A 16,350-nucleotide genomic window follows, 5' to 3' on the forward strand; every position below is an offset into this window, starting at 1 on the left:
TCTATGTAAATGGTTCAATTTTATAACATGTAAAATACAGTGGTATGGTAAAGCTGAGCCCTCAGTCTCCATCAGAAGAGTAGAGGCTTGTACATTCTTTTGCTGTGTGACATAGGCCCACTGCTTGTGTTTTGGAGGACTTGCTCTTTTTGTTTTTGTTTTTGTTTTTTTGTTTTTGTTTTATTTAAATTTGAACCAGTGTTGTTTTACATGCCACTTCCAGTTCCCTCACCCACACAAAACCCAAGCCAATCCCCTTTTTGTTCCCCAGGGAGGGTGATGCCTCCATGCAGAGTCTTCAAAGTCTGCCAGATCATTTGGGGTGGGGCCTACCCTCCCCCACATGTCTAGTCTGAGAGAGTATCCCTCTATGTGGAATGGGCACCCAAAGCCCATTCCTATACTAGGGATTAATACTGATCCATTACTAGAGGCCCCATAGACTGGCCAGTCCTCCTAACTACTACCCACATTCAGGGAATCTGGGTTAGTTCTATGCTAGTTTTCCAGCTGTCAGACTGGGGTGCATGAGCTCCCTTTTGTCCAGGTCAGCTGATTCTGTGGGTTTCTCCATCTGGTCTTGAACACTTTGTTCATCACTCCTCACTCTCTGTAACTAGATTCTATGAGTTTGGCTAGTGTTTACCTGTGGGTGTCTGCTTCTGCTTCGATCAGCTACTAGATGAAGGCTCTAGGATGGCATATAAGGTAGTTGTCAATCTCATTATTGTGGAAGGTCATTAAAGGTAGTCTTTCCACTATTGCTTAGATTGTTATTTGGATCTCTGGGCATTTCTCTAGTGCCAGAATTCTCTTTAAATCTATAATGGCTCCCTCTTTTCTTGTTCTCTTCTATTCTTTCTCTGTCTCAATCATCTTGTCCCCTCATGCCCACCTCTCCCCTCTTCTTTTCCCCTTCTCTTTAATGTAACTCCCTCTGCCCTACCTCCATGCTCCCAATTTGCTCAGGAGATTTTGTCCCTTTGCCCTTCTCCAGGACCATGTATGCCTCTCTTAGGGACCTCCTTATTTCCCAGCTTTTCTGGCAGTGTGAATTGTAGGCTGGTAATCCTTTGCTCTATATGTAAAGTCCATATATGTGTGAGTACATACCATGTTTGTGTTTTTATGACTGGGTTATCTAACTCAGGAAAGTTTCTTCTAGCTCCATCCACCTCCCTTCAGATTTCAGGATTACATTGTGTTTTTCTGCTGAGTAGTACTCCATTGTGTTGAGGGGCACCCAGGTTGCTTCTAGGTTCTGGCTATTACAAATAATGATGATATGAGCATAATTGAATAGATGTCCTTGTTGTATGATTGTGCATCCTTTGGGTATATGCCTTAGAGTGGAATTAGTGGATCATGAAGTAGACTAAATCCCATTTTTTCTGAGAAACAACCATACTGATTTCTAAAGTGACTGTATGAGTTTGTACTCCCACCAGCACTGGAGGAGTATACCCCTTTCTCCACACCCTCTCCAGCATAAACTGTCTTTGGTGTTTTTGATATTAGCCATTCTGACAGGAGTTAAGATGGTATCTCAGATTTGTTTTGATTTGCATTTGCATGATGGCTAAGGATGTTGAACACTTTCTTAGGTGTCTTTCAGCCATTTTAATTCCTTTCAATGAGAATTCTCTATTTGTTTTTGTACCCACTTTTTAATTGGATTATTTGGTGTTTTGATAACTAGAGTCTTAGTTCTTTTTATATTTTGGAAATCGCGACTCTGTCAGATGTGGGGTTGGTGAATATCTTTTCTCATTCTGAGGGCTGCCATTTTGTCTTGTTGACTGTGTCCTTTGCCTTACAGAAGATTCTCAATTTCAGGAAGTCCCATTTATTAATTGTCGATCTCGGTGTCTGTGCTACTGGTGTTATGTTCAGGAAGCGGTGTCCTGTACCAATTTTTTCAAGGGTACCTCCCACATTCTCTTCTAAGATGTTCAATATGGCTAGATTTGTGTTGAGGTTATTGATCCATTTAGACTTAAGTTTTGTGCATGGCAATAAATAACGGATCTATCTGCAGTCTTCTGCACACCAGTATACAGTTATGCCAGCACCATTTGTTGATGATGCTTTCTTTTTTCATTGTATAAATGTAACTTCATTGTCAACAATCAGGTGTTCATGGTTGTGTGGGTTAATATCAGGATTTGTGATTGGATTCCATTGGTCTACCTGTCTATTTTTGTGCCAATACCAAGCTGTTTTCAGGACTATAGCACTATAATTGAGTTTGAATTCAGGGATGGTGATGGCCCCAGAAATTCCTTTACTGTACAGAGTTGTTTCAGCTATCCTAGCTCTTTTCTTTTTCCATATAAAGGTAAGTTCTGTGAAGAGTTGTGACAGGATTTTAATGGGGATTACACTGAATCTGTAGATTGCTTTTGACAAGATTGCCATTTTTACTATGTTAATCCTACCTATCCAAGAACATAGAAGATCTTTCCATTTTCTGGTATCTTCTTGAAGTTTTATTTAAATACTCAAAGATATATCTCTATCTCTATCTCTATCTCTATATCTATCTATCTATCTATCTATCTATATATCTATCTATCTATATCTCTTTCAGCATTTTGGTAAGCATCACCCGAAGATATTTTATGTTGTTTGTGGCTATTGTAAAGGGTGATGTTTCTCCGATTTCTTATTTATTTATTTATTTATTTATTTTTCCTATTTTACATATCAATCCCAGTTCCCACTCTCTCCCACGCTCCCTCCCTTCATCTCTCCCTCCTTCTGTCCCTCCCTCCTTATCTTCCTTCCTCCCTATCATGCCCCCCAACCACCCTCCCATCACACCCCCCCCACAACTCCACAGGGAGAGTGATGCAGTCCAGGAGGGATCAGCAAAATCTGTCAAGTCTTTTGCCTCTAGGTTAGGGGAGTATCCCTCCATGGGGAAGGTGCTTCCAAAGTCCTTTCATGAACCAGAGATACATCCTGTTTCCACTGTCAGATGTCCCTTATACTGTCCAGACCTTCTAACTGAGACCCACATTCAGGGGGTCTGAGTCGGTCCAATGCTGGTTTCCCAGCTATCAGCCTGGGGGGGGGTCCATTAGCTCTCCCTTGTTCTGGTAAGCTGTCTCTGAGGGTTTCTATAGCCTGGTTTTGTACTTATTTTCTCATCACTCCTTCCTCTCTGCATCTGGATTCCAGTTCAGCTCAGTGTTTAGCTGTGGGTGTCTGCTTCTGTTTCCATCAGTCAGTAGATGAGGGCTCTATTATGGTTTCTCTGATTTCTTTCTCAGCCCCTCATTGTCTGTATATATTAGGGCTACTGATTTTGTTGAGTTAATCTTGTATCCTGCAACTTTGCTGAAGGTGTTTGAAGCAGGGAAGACAAGAGGAAGGCAGAGGCTTGGGTGAGGAGATTTAAAGTTAGTTTGGACCTTCCTTCACAGAGTACATAGTGCAGGTTGGAAACTCTCTCCATATATATTATTTTGATTGATCATCTCATGGATCTTAGGGAGATCCAGAAAGAACTAGTTCTCAGAGTAGTTAGGTTACTCTACTGTGGTCACATAGCGGGTGAATGGAAATTCACATATCTACCTGATGTTGCACATGGTGTTCCTTCTACAATTTTCTGCTTGTCCTCATCTCACCAAGCACTAAAGTTGCTGTCTTCAAGTTCTGTTCACTTTCTTAACATATGGAATTTCAGCATTTCCTTCTTTTATTTTTATTTTTTAGCTATAAAGTCCAAGTGTAAAATAAATAATCAAAGGAAGAAGACAATTTCTCCCTTGCTAAAATTCTCTCCTTTGCTGTACTGAGACCCTGCACAGGAAGCCACTTTCCAACCACAGGCGTTAATATTAAATGATCATTGCTACTTCTTTCAGGCTTTCTTGCTCCAGAGTTAGACAAGTTTAATTGCAGACACACATGGAAATCTGCATTCTTGCTCATCATTGTTGAGTCTACACAAATTATACCACCCATTTTGAAATCTGTGTAAATGTCCTAAATGCCATTGGAAGATTCAAAGAAAATCACAGACCAGATACATATGGTGCTAGTTATTGTGTGTATTACATTCTCTTGCATAAAGTCGGGGCATGATGCAGGCAGGAAGTAACAACAGCAGATAGTTCCCTAGCCTAAAGGACTAGGGCCTTTTCCAATACAGAAAAATGTGAAAATAAGCAAGCCATTCAGTTAAAAGAAGCATCATCATCATCATCATCATCATCTGATCAGTTCTTCTGTACAGCATCTTAGGGATTGTCATGAAAGGTACTTGACAGATGAGAACCTAATTGCACTTGGAAGAACAGCATCTTCCTCTTTTTCTTTTTGGCTTCTGCAACTCAGAAGAGAATCCATCTAAAGTGAGTGGGAGGAGTGGGCAGATGTCTAGGAATTCCTGAACCCAACAGAATATCATTTGATAGAGTGTAAATGACTTAACTGTAGTGTAAGAAAGCTTCCCAGAGCAAATTACAATCCCATCACTGAACATTAGTGATGGAAGTTGACAGGTTTTATAAACCTTGAGATTCGGTTGGATTGGAAGACAGCTGTAGGAAAGGGAATAAAATGCCTCTGGGTAAAATTTTATGAAGGGATTCTATGTCTATGATTTATTTTTTATGCCATAGGTAGGTTTGTAACCAAAATAGTTATGATTTGAGATGTACTTACGATGCAGAATGTAGCTGTGGGTGCAGATATAGAAGTAGTTGTAATGATGATAGGGAATAAAACAAATTTACATAACTATATAATATGTCCATATATGGATACATTTATTACAATGCTATTAATTAAAACATTCAAATTGTTACATGAAATGAACTTTACAGAATGTAGGCAAAGGGTCAGAATCAGAAAATTCTAATAACACACACACACACACACACACACACACACACTTCAACATTCCAGGTTACTGAGCTCTGTTAATTCATCTGACTTATTTGTAGCCCCATTCTCAATGCCTCCAGGCATGTGGCCTCAGTGGAGTCTGTTTATGAGATTTCTATATGTAGCTTTATCTGGTCAATTTGAGAAAACTTTTTTTTTTTTTGTTTGAACAGTGTCCCTGAAATAAAATAAAAGACACGAGATGAAAGATGATATGACATATTCATGCCCTTAGGAAATAATATTTATGAAAAAAGTTTCTAGGCATATATTACATTTAAGAAAACTTTTCATAAAGACATTTGAACAATTGCAATATGAATGTGTAAACTTTTTTCCTGATCTCACTTACAAGCAATCACTCATTTGCTTGGAAAGCTATACAAACAATGGAGGCCTGGCTTGTCAAGTTTCAGAGAGAAGTTAAGACCTTTGGGAGCATTCAATACTTTCAACTTTAAGCATGTGTTTCTACTAAGATGGGGATGAAGAACTGGCTGGGATTAAGAAAAGACCAGAGCACTAAGATGAAACACTTGCTTTACTGGGACAATTGATGCTGGTTAGCAGGCATTGAGAAATTAGCCATGATTAAGAAGCATTGAGGGGAAAGCTTTCAAAAGTGTCTCCTCAGGTCAGTACACAGAAGCTGAGGTCCTTAGGGGACAATGACTGTGCCCTGTGCTGACAGCCAAATTTGGTAATCTGTAAGCATCTCCCACAGGGTACTGCTTCCAAGGCATGGATGGGTTCTTGGAGAACAGCTGAGACTGTTCTCCAAGATCAAGGTGCAGCCTCCATTGCAGATGAAGCCCTAGGATTGAAGGCATCATCAAGAGAAGTTGAGGCTTGGCAAGGTGCAACTGGGACATAGTCCCCGAAGAGAGCCTGGGGGTGGGCTATTTGTGAGATGCAACTCAGTTGCATGGGAGAACCCAGAATTTGGAGATGCTAGTACTCTGGGATGTCTACCCGTGCAGCAGCAGATGTGAAGTAGAGCCAGCCTGAGACTATGAAGCATACTATCTGTGCTATCGCAATCCTTTTGAAGCCTAGAGGATCCTGAGTAACAGAAGGGTCACAGTGAGCTCACAGTGCTAGACTTTTATTTTGCTTTGATCTGATTGTGACTGTATCCTAATTCTTCCCTTGTGGAATAAAGAGGTTATCAATTTTAATGGGAGGACCCTGGGCAGGGGTCTGAGAAAGAGGCAAGCAGGGAAATGATGAAGGGAGGAAAATGAGGCAATTTTATTTCAAAATTTAAAAACCTAGAAGAAGAAAAAGGGAAGTATTTAATTTTCAATTTTAAGATAATATTTTTGAGGAGCCTCCCATTAAGAATTTTGGAATTTTAAAGATGCTTTGAATTTTTCAAAAAGACTTTTCATATTTTGGAAAAGATTTGGGTAGTTTTTTTTAAAAACTTTTACTTTAAAAGGGACATTGAATGGTTTAAAGAGACTGAATTTTTCAAATGTTTGGATTTAAACCCTGTGGAACTTTTGATTTGTAATGTTTCCTATTGTGATATTGACATTAACAATGGATCTTGGGGATAAGCAAAGAAAGGAAAGTTTGTTGTTGAATAGTGATGTGTCTGTGTGTCAAGTTGACATGGGTTCAATTGTTCTGGGTAGTTTTATGTCAGCTTCACACAAGTGAGGGACATTTGGAAAGAGGGAACCTCAACTGGGGAAATACCCTCATCAAAATGGCCCATGGGCAAGCCTTAATTAGACAGTTTCTTAATTGATTATTTATGGGGAAGAACCCAGCTCACTGTGAGTTGTCTGAGCCCTGATCATGTAGTCCCAGGTGCAGTAAAAAAAAGCAGACAGAGCCCAAGGAACATGCTAATAAGGGATATATTTCCAAGGTCCCCGTGTCTGTCTCTGATCTTTCAGGATCCTTCCTTTAGTTCCTGTCTGAGTTCCTGGTTGATGGGCTATAAGCCTTCCTCTTCAAGTTGCTTTTGATCCTGTTATTTTTCCCCACAGCTGTAGAAACCCTAACTTCGACAGAGTAGTTGCCAAAGGAAATAGCAGTAGGCAGAGAGCAGAGATTTTTTTCCATAGAGGCAATTTTGCTCCCACAGTGGGTACTTGGCAGTGGCTGATGAGGGTCTTCATTATTTCCAACTGCTAAGGAGGTGATAAGTATCCGGTGCACCTGACAATCTCCCACAGCCAAGAACCCACAACAGTACAATGTTCTGTGAATGTCAAGGTCAGAACACACAGAACTGAAAGGGGCCAAAGATCACATAATGAAATTCAGAAGTTTCCTGGATTTGTTAGGGTCTCCAGCAAGTGGAAACCTCAGAAGCAGACATAAAATCCAACTCTCCTGCATTCTGCATCCCTGTGATTTAGAGGGATGCAGATTGAGAGGGATGGCCTCTGTTCTTGCTAGCAGGTGTTCCTGAGTCATCCATTCAGTTCAAGATGCTTGGCTCCTGCTGGGGATTTGTTCTGAGTACTTACAAGGAGAGTTGGGATGGTTTTTCTTCTCGGATAAGCCATAGTAGATATGTTATCTCTCTAAATAACTTCATTTTAAAGGAATTAAAACAAGAGGACAGACGATGTAAGCAAGGAGGATCAAGGAGGGGACTCTCTGAGTATTAAGATATGTAAGGTCAGTCATGTCAGAATGGTTTTGACCTAGTGATTGAAAACCATCTACAGAGCTTTGGGGATACTGTATAATGCAGCATGACAATTGGATAGGATGCGGCTTCAGATGGCTACTGGAATCTCAAGGTGGAGGTCACGGTGACATTTGGAGGAGGCTTTCATGCAGTCCTTGGGGTAATAAGGGAGATGTCAGAGAGAAAAGGAGTCATGGGATAGGGAGACGCGTGGATAATGAGATTCAAGATTTTCCTCGTGCAAGGGAGAAAGTCAAATATATGGGGCGACAAGGTCAAGTCAAGGTCTTATGAAGACAAGGGCTTTTCACCTGTGTTTGCTGAGATGAAAGAGGACTTCGGCTGCATTGGACAGACCTCTAGCACACAAGCAAACGCAGGGCCTCTGCGCTGTCTGGCTGTGCGCACTAGATGGCAGTAGTGGGGCCCTTTCTGCTGGGCTCAGGTCCTATAAGGCGCTTGCTTGTTTAAGTACAGTCTCATTTAGTTGGAGCTGCAGGGGAGTGAGGGAGAGGAGGTAGGAAAGAAGAGAGCGGGAGAGCTGGAGGAAGAACGGGGCTCGCTGTGTTGATACCAGACTCGGTCTGCAAGCATCCATCAGGACCTGAGCTCACGCTCGGAGAAGAGAGCGAGGCTGTGCTGGGATTCGCAGGAGCCTTGTCCGTGCGGGTCACCAGAGCCGGAAGAGCCCTTAGGGAAACCTAGGGAAGCGAGCGGCGCGTTTTACTAGAGAGAGCAGGAGTGAGGAGAGACGGCTAGAGCGCACGGCGTCATGAGGACCTACTGGCTGCACAGCGTCTGGGTGCTGGGGTTCTTCCTGTCCCTCTTCTCTTTGCAAGGTAGGGGGAGCCTGCAGCGACCCCGCGCGCGCCCCTTCTTGCTGCCGCTGGCTCCAGGGTACCCGGTGGGGTTAAATGCGCTCGGGCTCTACACAGAATCCGGTTTATTGACAAGTCTGGTGATGCGCTTCTTCCCGTGGGTGCTGGTCCAGGCTAGGTCCCCAGGCGAGCGGGAGCCTGCAGACTTGCTGCAATATCTGTGGCAGTGGAGAATACAGCGCTGGCCTGTGCGGGCTGGGGGGCAGAGAGGCGACTGTGAGGTTGCTGGTGCTTGTGTGTGTGTGTGTGTGTGTGTGTGTGTGTGTGTGTGTGTGTGTGTGTGTGTTGGCTGTGATGGTGGTGGTGTTAGTGCAAGGCAGTGGCAGGGACACTGGGGTTGCTCCTCCGTAAACTCCAAGTGCTGCCTTGGTATTTGCTGTCCCTGAGTCCACGCTGATACCCCTGCATTCCTGCTCTTGCAGGAGGGAATTGGCATTAACTTTAGGAGGTTACTGGGTAGCCGCTTGCCACCTGGCACTTGCATTTTTAGACAGAACAATCTCTACAAGATTCTTCTGTCCCTAGATGTGGAAGGGGTGCGAGTGGACAGGAGAAGGGAGAAGGAAATGTGTCTGTGTGCGTGTGTGTGTGTGTGTGTGTGTGTGCGTGTGTGTGTGTGTGTGTGTGTGAGAGAGAGAGAGAGAGAGAGAGGCAGAGACAGAGACACAGAGAGAGGATATGTAAACTGCACTTGTACTTGAGAATTCACCGGTTAATAACTGGCTCTGAATGGTCAGTGTGTTTTATGCTTGGGGCACTGAATAGCTAGTACTGGGTGTTTACTTAGAAAATGTCTTGGTTCTGTGTCTGGGAAGATTGTGAAGTGAATTCACGAAGGTTAAAAATGCAAACACATACATACTCTTTGCATCTCACTTAAAACTGGGAATCCAGAGTCCTCATAAATGTTATGTGTACCGACACTACACAGAATCATTCCAAACTAAGAATATATTGTTTCTCGAGTCCCTCTCTCTCACCCTTCTCACCGCTGTTAGGAGCCTTGCACAATTAGCTATTGAGACTATGCTATTTCACTCTACCATTGATGGTTCCTATACCCCTTCGTGCTCAGACATCCTGCCATCATTAGGATCTGTACCCGCTTACATGTCTCTCAATAGTGAACATGCAAGGGTTCTCATTTACACACACACACACACACACACACACACACACACACACACACGAGCGAGCCTCTCTAATGAAAACTCACCATGAAATGACCAGACTGGCAATCCTCCCTTGATTTTCTTCTGACAGCTGATTGCTACATTTGTGGCTTTCATTTTTCAATGCTAGGGGATATATTGCATGGCTAGCTACCCAGCCCTCTTGCCAAGGGAAATGGGAATATACTCCTGGTTGTTGACTAGTTGAGGCAAGCATTGAAAGCAATTAAACACAATGTCGGAATTGTCTTTTGAAATACACATAGTCTGACAGCTGGAACTCACCCATTGCACAATTACAAGTTACAGGTTCTACAAACTTCCACTCAGAACTCACTGACCCCTTCCTTTCTTATGTAAATTGTTAGGTCTTTTGATACATAGTTCTTTCACTAAACATGCCTGTATAAAAATTAGTAACCCAATCTATCCTGGAAAACTTAATTTTTATATTGTCTGTTTCTGCCCTCCCCTCATTCTGTCAGTACTTTATCTATGATTTCTGATGTTGCAATTCAGCCCTTTATTTATTTATTTACTATTTATTTTACATGGAGACATTAGCAACAATGTGATTGCATTATGACAGCAGCTGAGGGACATGCTTTTATTCCTTCTTTTATTTAACTAGGAATTTCACTCTTTAGCTAAAACAGCAAGTCATTTCATGTTTCTCTTAAGTTTGAATAAAGCTGTGGAATATTCATCACACATTCATTGAGTTTCATGAGTGAAAACAGAGCAAAATGCCGAGCTGATGCCACATGGCACTCATGAAGGATGGTGAGGTCAGGTGGAACAAGAAACCAGATAATTATATTCCAGAAGGTCTTCCCACCAAAAAGGCACATTCCCAGTGTTTTTCGGTAAGAACATTGCTGCCTACACCAAGGATTTATTAAGACACAGTAGCATTATCTGTGCAAAGTAGTTTTTCAATTGGGTAGTTTTCAAGGGTCACTAAACAGAGCCCTGTGACTCATGGGAAGTGGACCCAGTATTCAAGTACTAAAATCCCCTGCTGGGTGGTAAGGAACAGGCACAGGTAGCTTTGAATAATAGGCTGTATAGGGCAAGAAGGTCATGTAGACAGATGGGAGTGAGAAAAAGGCTCACTACAAACACTTGTCATACACACTCTTTCCTTCTGTCATCTTAGAGATTCTGGGAAAGGCTGTCAGACAAAATGCTCTATGCCTTCACACCAGAATGAGTGCATGGAGATGCAGCACACAGGCACATGCACACACACACACACACACACACACACACACACACACACACACACACGACATACACACACAGTGTCAGTCAGTGTGGCCCTTTTTGTATCAGCTCCATCTGCAGCAGGTTATTTCTGCTGTTTCTCATGATTACCTTCATGGATTCACAGATGAATGCTGTTATTGCTGTTCATTTTTATTAGATTCTATTTGTTCAAAGTGTGTCTCACACTATGTGTTTCTGAGGTATAGGGATATTTACTTTATAATTTGGATTAGCCCCAGGAGACAGAGGCTACAAAGTTAACTTATTACTCTGTAGCCATAGGCAGATCTGACATATATTGGTAAGGTCTCAGTAATAGCTATGTTCTGGTTCACAGTGCTCATGTAGTGATCACTGTCATTATTTTGAAATAAGTTATCCATTAAATTTGTGTCAATATATATACATATGAGAAAAGAAACAATAGTTTTTCTTGCTATTTCTCCAAATACTTTCAAAAAGTCACCCACATATTCTTCTGGTATTGAAATAGGCAGTTTCTAACATGTAAGCATTGGCAAGCTGGTAAGATTACATATTACCTAGCTGTGTTTGTCTTGATATTCTGATAACTGTACATTATGTGAATGATACATAGTTTGCAAAATGTTTAAGATTTTCAAAGGAAATCCTAAAAGTTTGTGATTTTGCTGTTGCCTCCTCATTTGCCTGTAACCTTAGGGAAGCAAGAAGAAACAGTTCAACTGAGATTTTTCTTTTCATTTATTTATTTATTTATTTATTTATTTATTTATTTATTTATTTTTGAATGGAGAGAAAAACGAAACAGCCAACAAAGCCCACCCTAATCCGGACTGTCCACTTTGTGCTTGGTATATATTTGAGGCCCCTGTTTCATTAGCTCAGATTTGGCTCTGTCCCCTTGTCATCAGGCAACTGTCCTTTCTTTCTCATGCTCCAGATTCAGACCAAAGAGCAGCCAGTGCTGTGCTCTGAGGTTGGCTCTGTTCTACATTTGGCATCTGGGATGGCAGTAGCTGTGTGCCCTTTGAGGACTGTAGAGGAGACAAAATCCACTTGGCCCACCCCACCCCCATCTTTGGTTCATCTGGGCATGAAGGTCGCCTTGGCTTCTGCCTGAAGCCAGATTTGGATTGCTTAATGGCTAGGAGAAGAGGAGAATATGCTTCTACTGCATCATAGATAGTGCCGTCAACCCTTAGGGGAGACTCACACCAGCTGCTTAGTTTGGGAGCTGCAGATGCCCAGGATATGAAGTCTTCCTACAGACACCAGTGGTATCTTTCCATGGTTATCTCCATGGGCCTGGCTCATTGACCATGATGGTGCTAGTGACCTTATTTTCTATACAATTGAAATGAAGATGAATTGTTGCAGCCCTTCTGCAGGTTTGTGATAACTTCTTTAGACAAGGTGATTTTATAAGAAACATGTCTTAAAAGTTGAAGTTGCATGGTATCTTAATTGTATGCACTGCATCATATGTTGAAGGAACTTAAGCAATTAAATGGTAATGTAAAGATGAAGCACTGTCCACAGATGCACCTTTCTGCTATATGTAGATGTTGATATTAATTCTATCACCAAGAATTAACAGAACAAACTTAATGTGCATTGATTACAGAGGTGCACAGTCTGTTTGCTTAAGTTAGATGAAAACCACAATTCATGCTTTCTATTACATTTGCATTTCAAGAAAATGTTTGACACTATTTTAATAAAAAGAAAACATTCACATTGAGCAAAGTTTAGCCATTGCCACAGAGGGTTGTTTCCTCTCTCATGTTTTTAGGTAGTTGAAGAGACCTTGTCATAGATTTAGTGATGGCCACTAATTACATACAATTTGTGACTCATATTATTACCCTGAGTGCTGAAAATGTGGGTGTCAATTACAAGTATCCTATCCATTGAAAGCATCTATCTGTCAACATCAGCAGCATTAGTGTGGACCCTAAGTAGGAAAGATGATCCCGTGGAAAGGACATGGGATAGCATAAGAATAATACCTTTGTTTGTTTTTTAATTCATTGTTTCCTGGTAAAAATCAAGGTAATAATCTTATGTGAGCCTCATTCTCCTGATTAGTTTGGGTAATAGTGCTTGCCTTGTGTCAGGATGCTTGATTTGCATATTGTGAAGCATTATTTGCTTCTGTGGAGAAGATAATGAGTTAAATTAAAAGGAATTATATGGCTTTTTGTAACATTCTGAACAGAATTTACCTATTTACCTGTGTTCACATATATCTCCTTCTCTCTTCCCCATTCCCCCTCCCCCTGCACCTTTCTCTGCACTTGGGTGAGAGCCATATTGAACTCCTCCTGCTAATTTAATGCTGAGGAGAGATGCAATATTGATATGGGGTTACATAAGCTGCTTTGCTTTCGTGCTTTGCTCAAAGGGCTGAAGCCAAAACACAAAAGAAAACACGTGTCTACTTTTAATTCCACACTAACCACCTTTGTTTCCATTTTCCACAAGCCTACAACAATTTCACCAAATATTTTAGCTTGCAGTACTGAGAAATTGCTGAAGGAAGGAAGAACTGTTAGGGGATCTAGATTTCAATTAACATTGCCACTGTGGCTATGTAACTCTGTGTGAATCACTGTTGTTTAGTAAATGAGACTGAGAATCTCCAACATTAATAAATCTTGCTGAGGTGGCAGTGGACCAGAACTCTGCTGCTCAAATAACCTCTATCTTTTCCCTTCTATGAAGTTCCTCCTTTCTCATTACAGTGTGAAACAAGGTCAGGCCAACAATAAAGGAATTAAAATATGCTAGCATCATTGGCATCTACAAACAATGATAGTCTTCCATTGAAATAGCAATGATACTGAGGAGATATCTTTAGAAATCATTTATTGGGCCACATGTTAGTCTTATTTCAAGTCTAGGATTGAGTACATTTAAATTAACATTGCGACTTAGTGTTTGAGTCAAATGAGTAAGCAAGGATAATGCATATGCATGTCTTATTTAATGCAGGTGCCTGCCTCCATTTCTCTCCTTTAAAGGGTAATATATACTCAGACAGTGGACAGGAAAACTATAGCCAACTTCTAGGGGTCAACATTCAGCAGCTAAGAAGAAGCCCATATTAGCTATTTTGGGGTGAAGATTTTGGGTTGTTTTGGCCGGGTAATGTCTGATGTGGTCAATGTCTTTCCAGTTTTCTCCTCATCACTGTCTAAATAGGAAGAGCAAGAATATGCCTAATGCTGCTTTTACCTCATGTGATAGGGTAAGATGAATCCAAGTGACCTAAGCAAAGTGTGTGCTAGCATATCAATTGCAGACTGAAAGTTATCTCACTAATAATGACGGTTTTGTCAGTGAAATTTTAATTTCCTATCTTTCCCATTAGGCAGTGATGTGGCTTGTGCTGAGGAGGAAAGAGAGTGGGCATTCTGTGGGCTTAAAGTTATTTTTGTGTTTATGATGTGAACTATATGAAAATTATGTAGTTATATCATTTAGTTTGGGTATAAACAAAGTCCAGAAAAGTGGGTGGATATACAAAAATAATAACTAATATCCTTCCCTTCCTTTCTGGCTCTTTTCTTACATTTTATAAATATTTATAAGTCCTCAAGTAAACACTATCATAAACCTTATAGCAAGGGAGACAGGGACTCAGAGATAATAAATTAATTACCATTATAATGAAATATAATGAGGGAGAGATTAGGGTAGCATGATTATATACTTCAGGTAATTTTAACTTAGTCTATAGAGTTAAGAAAGTAGTCCCAAAGTCAACTGATGCTTAATTGAGAGTTATATATGTAGAAAGAGGCATAGACAGAGCTATAACAGGCCAAAGGAGACCTACTAAGGCTTCATTTTATTACAGAGAACACCATGTTCCAGATATCTAAGGAATAGAAGGAGGGTAAAATCCAATGGGAAAGAAATGACATAAAGCAAGCCTGGAGGAGTGTGGTATGCTTAGGCCTGTAGAACCCAGAAGAGCAGTAGAGACATATGTGGCTTCTCTCAATGTAGAAATATACAGAAAGGCATTAGAGTTAAAGCAGGGATTTGCCACCTGAACTGTGAATTCCTAGAAAGGCCTCAAGTTGCCGTGGAGGGAAAGAATGAGCTTGACTGGGGGGGAAGGCCTGCTCAGAGGCTTTTATTAGATAAGGGGAGCGGGGTGTTTGGAGGAAGTTTGCAGACATTGCTATAGACTGAACACATTGAGAAGACTGAGGTAGAATCATCAGGGTGTGATGGAGAGATTTCAGACAGAGCAGGTTAGGCAGATCATCCATGTTTACAACTGAGTTTACAATTAAAAATAGCTGAGTTTTCAAAGTCTTATGTGGGTACTGTACTTTCTTGCAACAGCTGAGGACAGAGATATAAAACAAGTTAAAAAGACATTGACATTGAAGGCATGCTCCTGTCTCAAGGTCCAGGCATATTGTTTTATACTATGCTTCTTAATGTAACCAATGGTTTAAATGGGAAAAGCTTACAGAGTTAAACAGAAGAAAGTCTCTGGCACTCCACCTGTGTGGCCTTTCGCAAGTCATTCTCTGATTCTGGAAATAATCTTTGAGATGCTTTTGCTCCAAGCAGGAAATGACTCTAAGATTTTACTGACTGGGGAGAGGTCTAATCTTAATTAGAAAAGTAATTGGATTAAATACTATTCTAAAAACAATGCACTTTTATTAGGTTCAAGTACATACAAAGCCAATTCCTTACAAGAGAATGTCTTCTTGTTGACTGTGTGTGTGTGTGTGTGTGTGTGTGTGTGTTTGTGTGTGTGTCCAGATAAAAAACAAAAATTGTAAGGAGTAAGGTTTTTCTTCCTACTGCTGGTCTTGTCCAGCTGCCGTGCCTGCCCCAATTAACACACTGAGACTCTGTATTTGATATAATGCTGTTGGCCAGTTACTAGTTTCTTATCATCTAGCTCTGTCTTAATTATTAACCCATTTCTATGTATTTCCACGTGCCCTCATCTTACCGGGGAATAGGGCAGGCATCTGGTCTCCCTGGTCTCTCCATGCTAACTCCTCCTCCCTCCTTCCTCTTTCTTCCTTGTCTCCTAGTCCCTCCTATCTTCCTTTCTTATTGGCCAACAGTGCTTTATTCATTAAACAGTATGAGAAACATATTTACAGAATGACATCTCCCATCAAAAACTGATGTTTTTTTTTTTTTTTTTTTTTTTTTTTTTTTTTTTTGTCATGGCTGGCTGGCAACATCATGTATTTAGTCAAAAAAAAAAAAAAGAAAGGTACAGCAGCATCAGCTCCTCCCAGCACATGTGTACATGATTTGTGGATTTGTGTGATAATATATAGAAGTGGACACTAAGTTAATTCAATATAAATTTGTGAGTGGTCAATATTCTAATTTTTTCTTGAACATCTGTAGATGAAAAGTGATAAATTATTACACAGGCTGATTTGGAAAAGAGAGAAAAATGAATGATGGATGATGAGACTGTATCCTGAACATGAAGATAAGCCTG

The 16,350-nt window shown here is 40.9% G+C and overlaps 1 protein-coding gene across 3 annotated transcripts in view; it reads left to right on the forward strand.

Annotated features, from left to right (window-relative positions):
* Window positions 1-8,027: 8,027 nt before the first annotated feature.
* The window catches only part of Lsamp (limbic system associated membrane protein), a 2,056,906-nt gene continuing 2,048,583 nt past the window's right edge, over window positions 8,028-16,350 (forward strand). For 2 of the 3 annotated variants that reach the window (XM_051191489.1, XM_051191490.1), the window contains exon 1: window positions 8,028-8,391. In XM_051191489.1, coding sequence (XP_051047446.1) covers window positions 8,325-8,391 — 67 coding nt within the window. In that variant the 5' untranslated portion in view covers window positions 8,028-8,324. The remainder of the gene's footprint in view (window positions 8,392-16,350) is intronic. The other variant, XM_051191492.1, reaches the window with a different exon arrangement.

This window comes from Phodopus roborovskii, unplaced genomic scaffold, assembly GCF_943737965.1.
Source record: "Phodopus roborovskii unplaced genomic scaffold, PHOROB, whole genome shotgun sequence".
In the NCBI taxonomy this organism is placed as follows: Eukaryota; Metazoa; Chordata; class Mammalia; order Rodentia; family Cricetidae; genus Phodopus; species Phodopus roborovskii.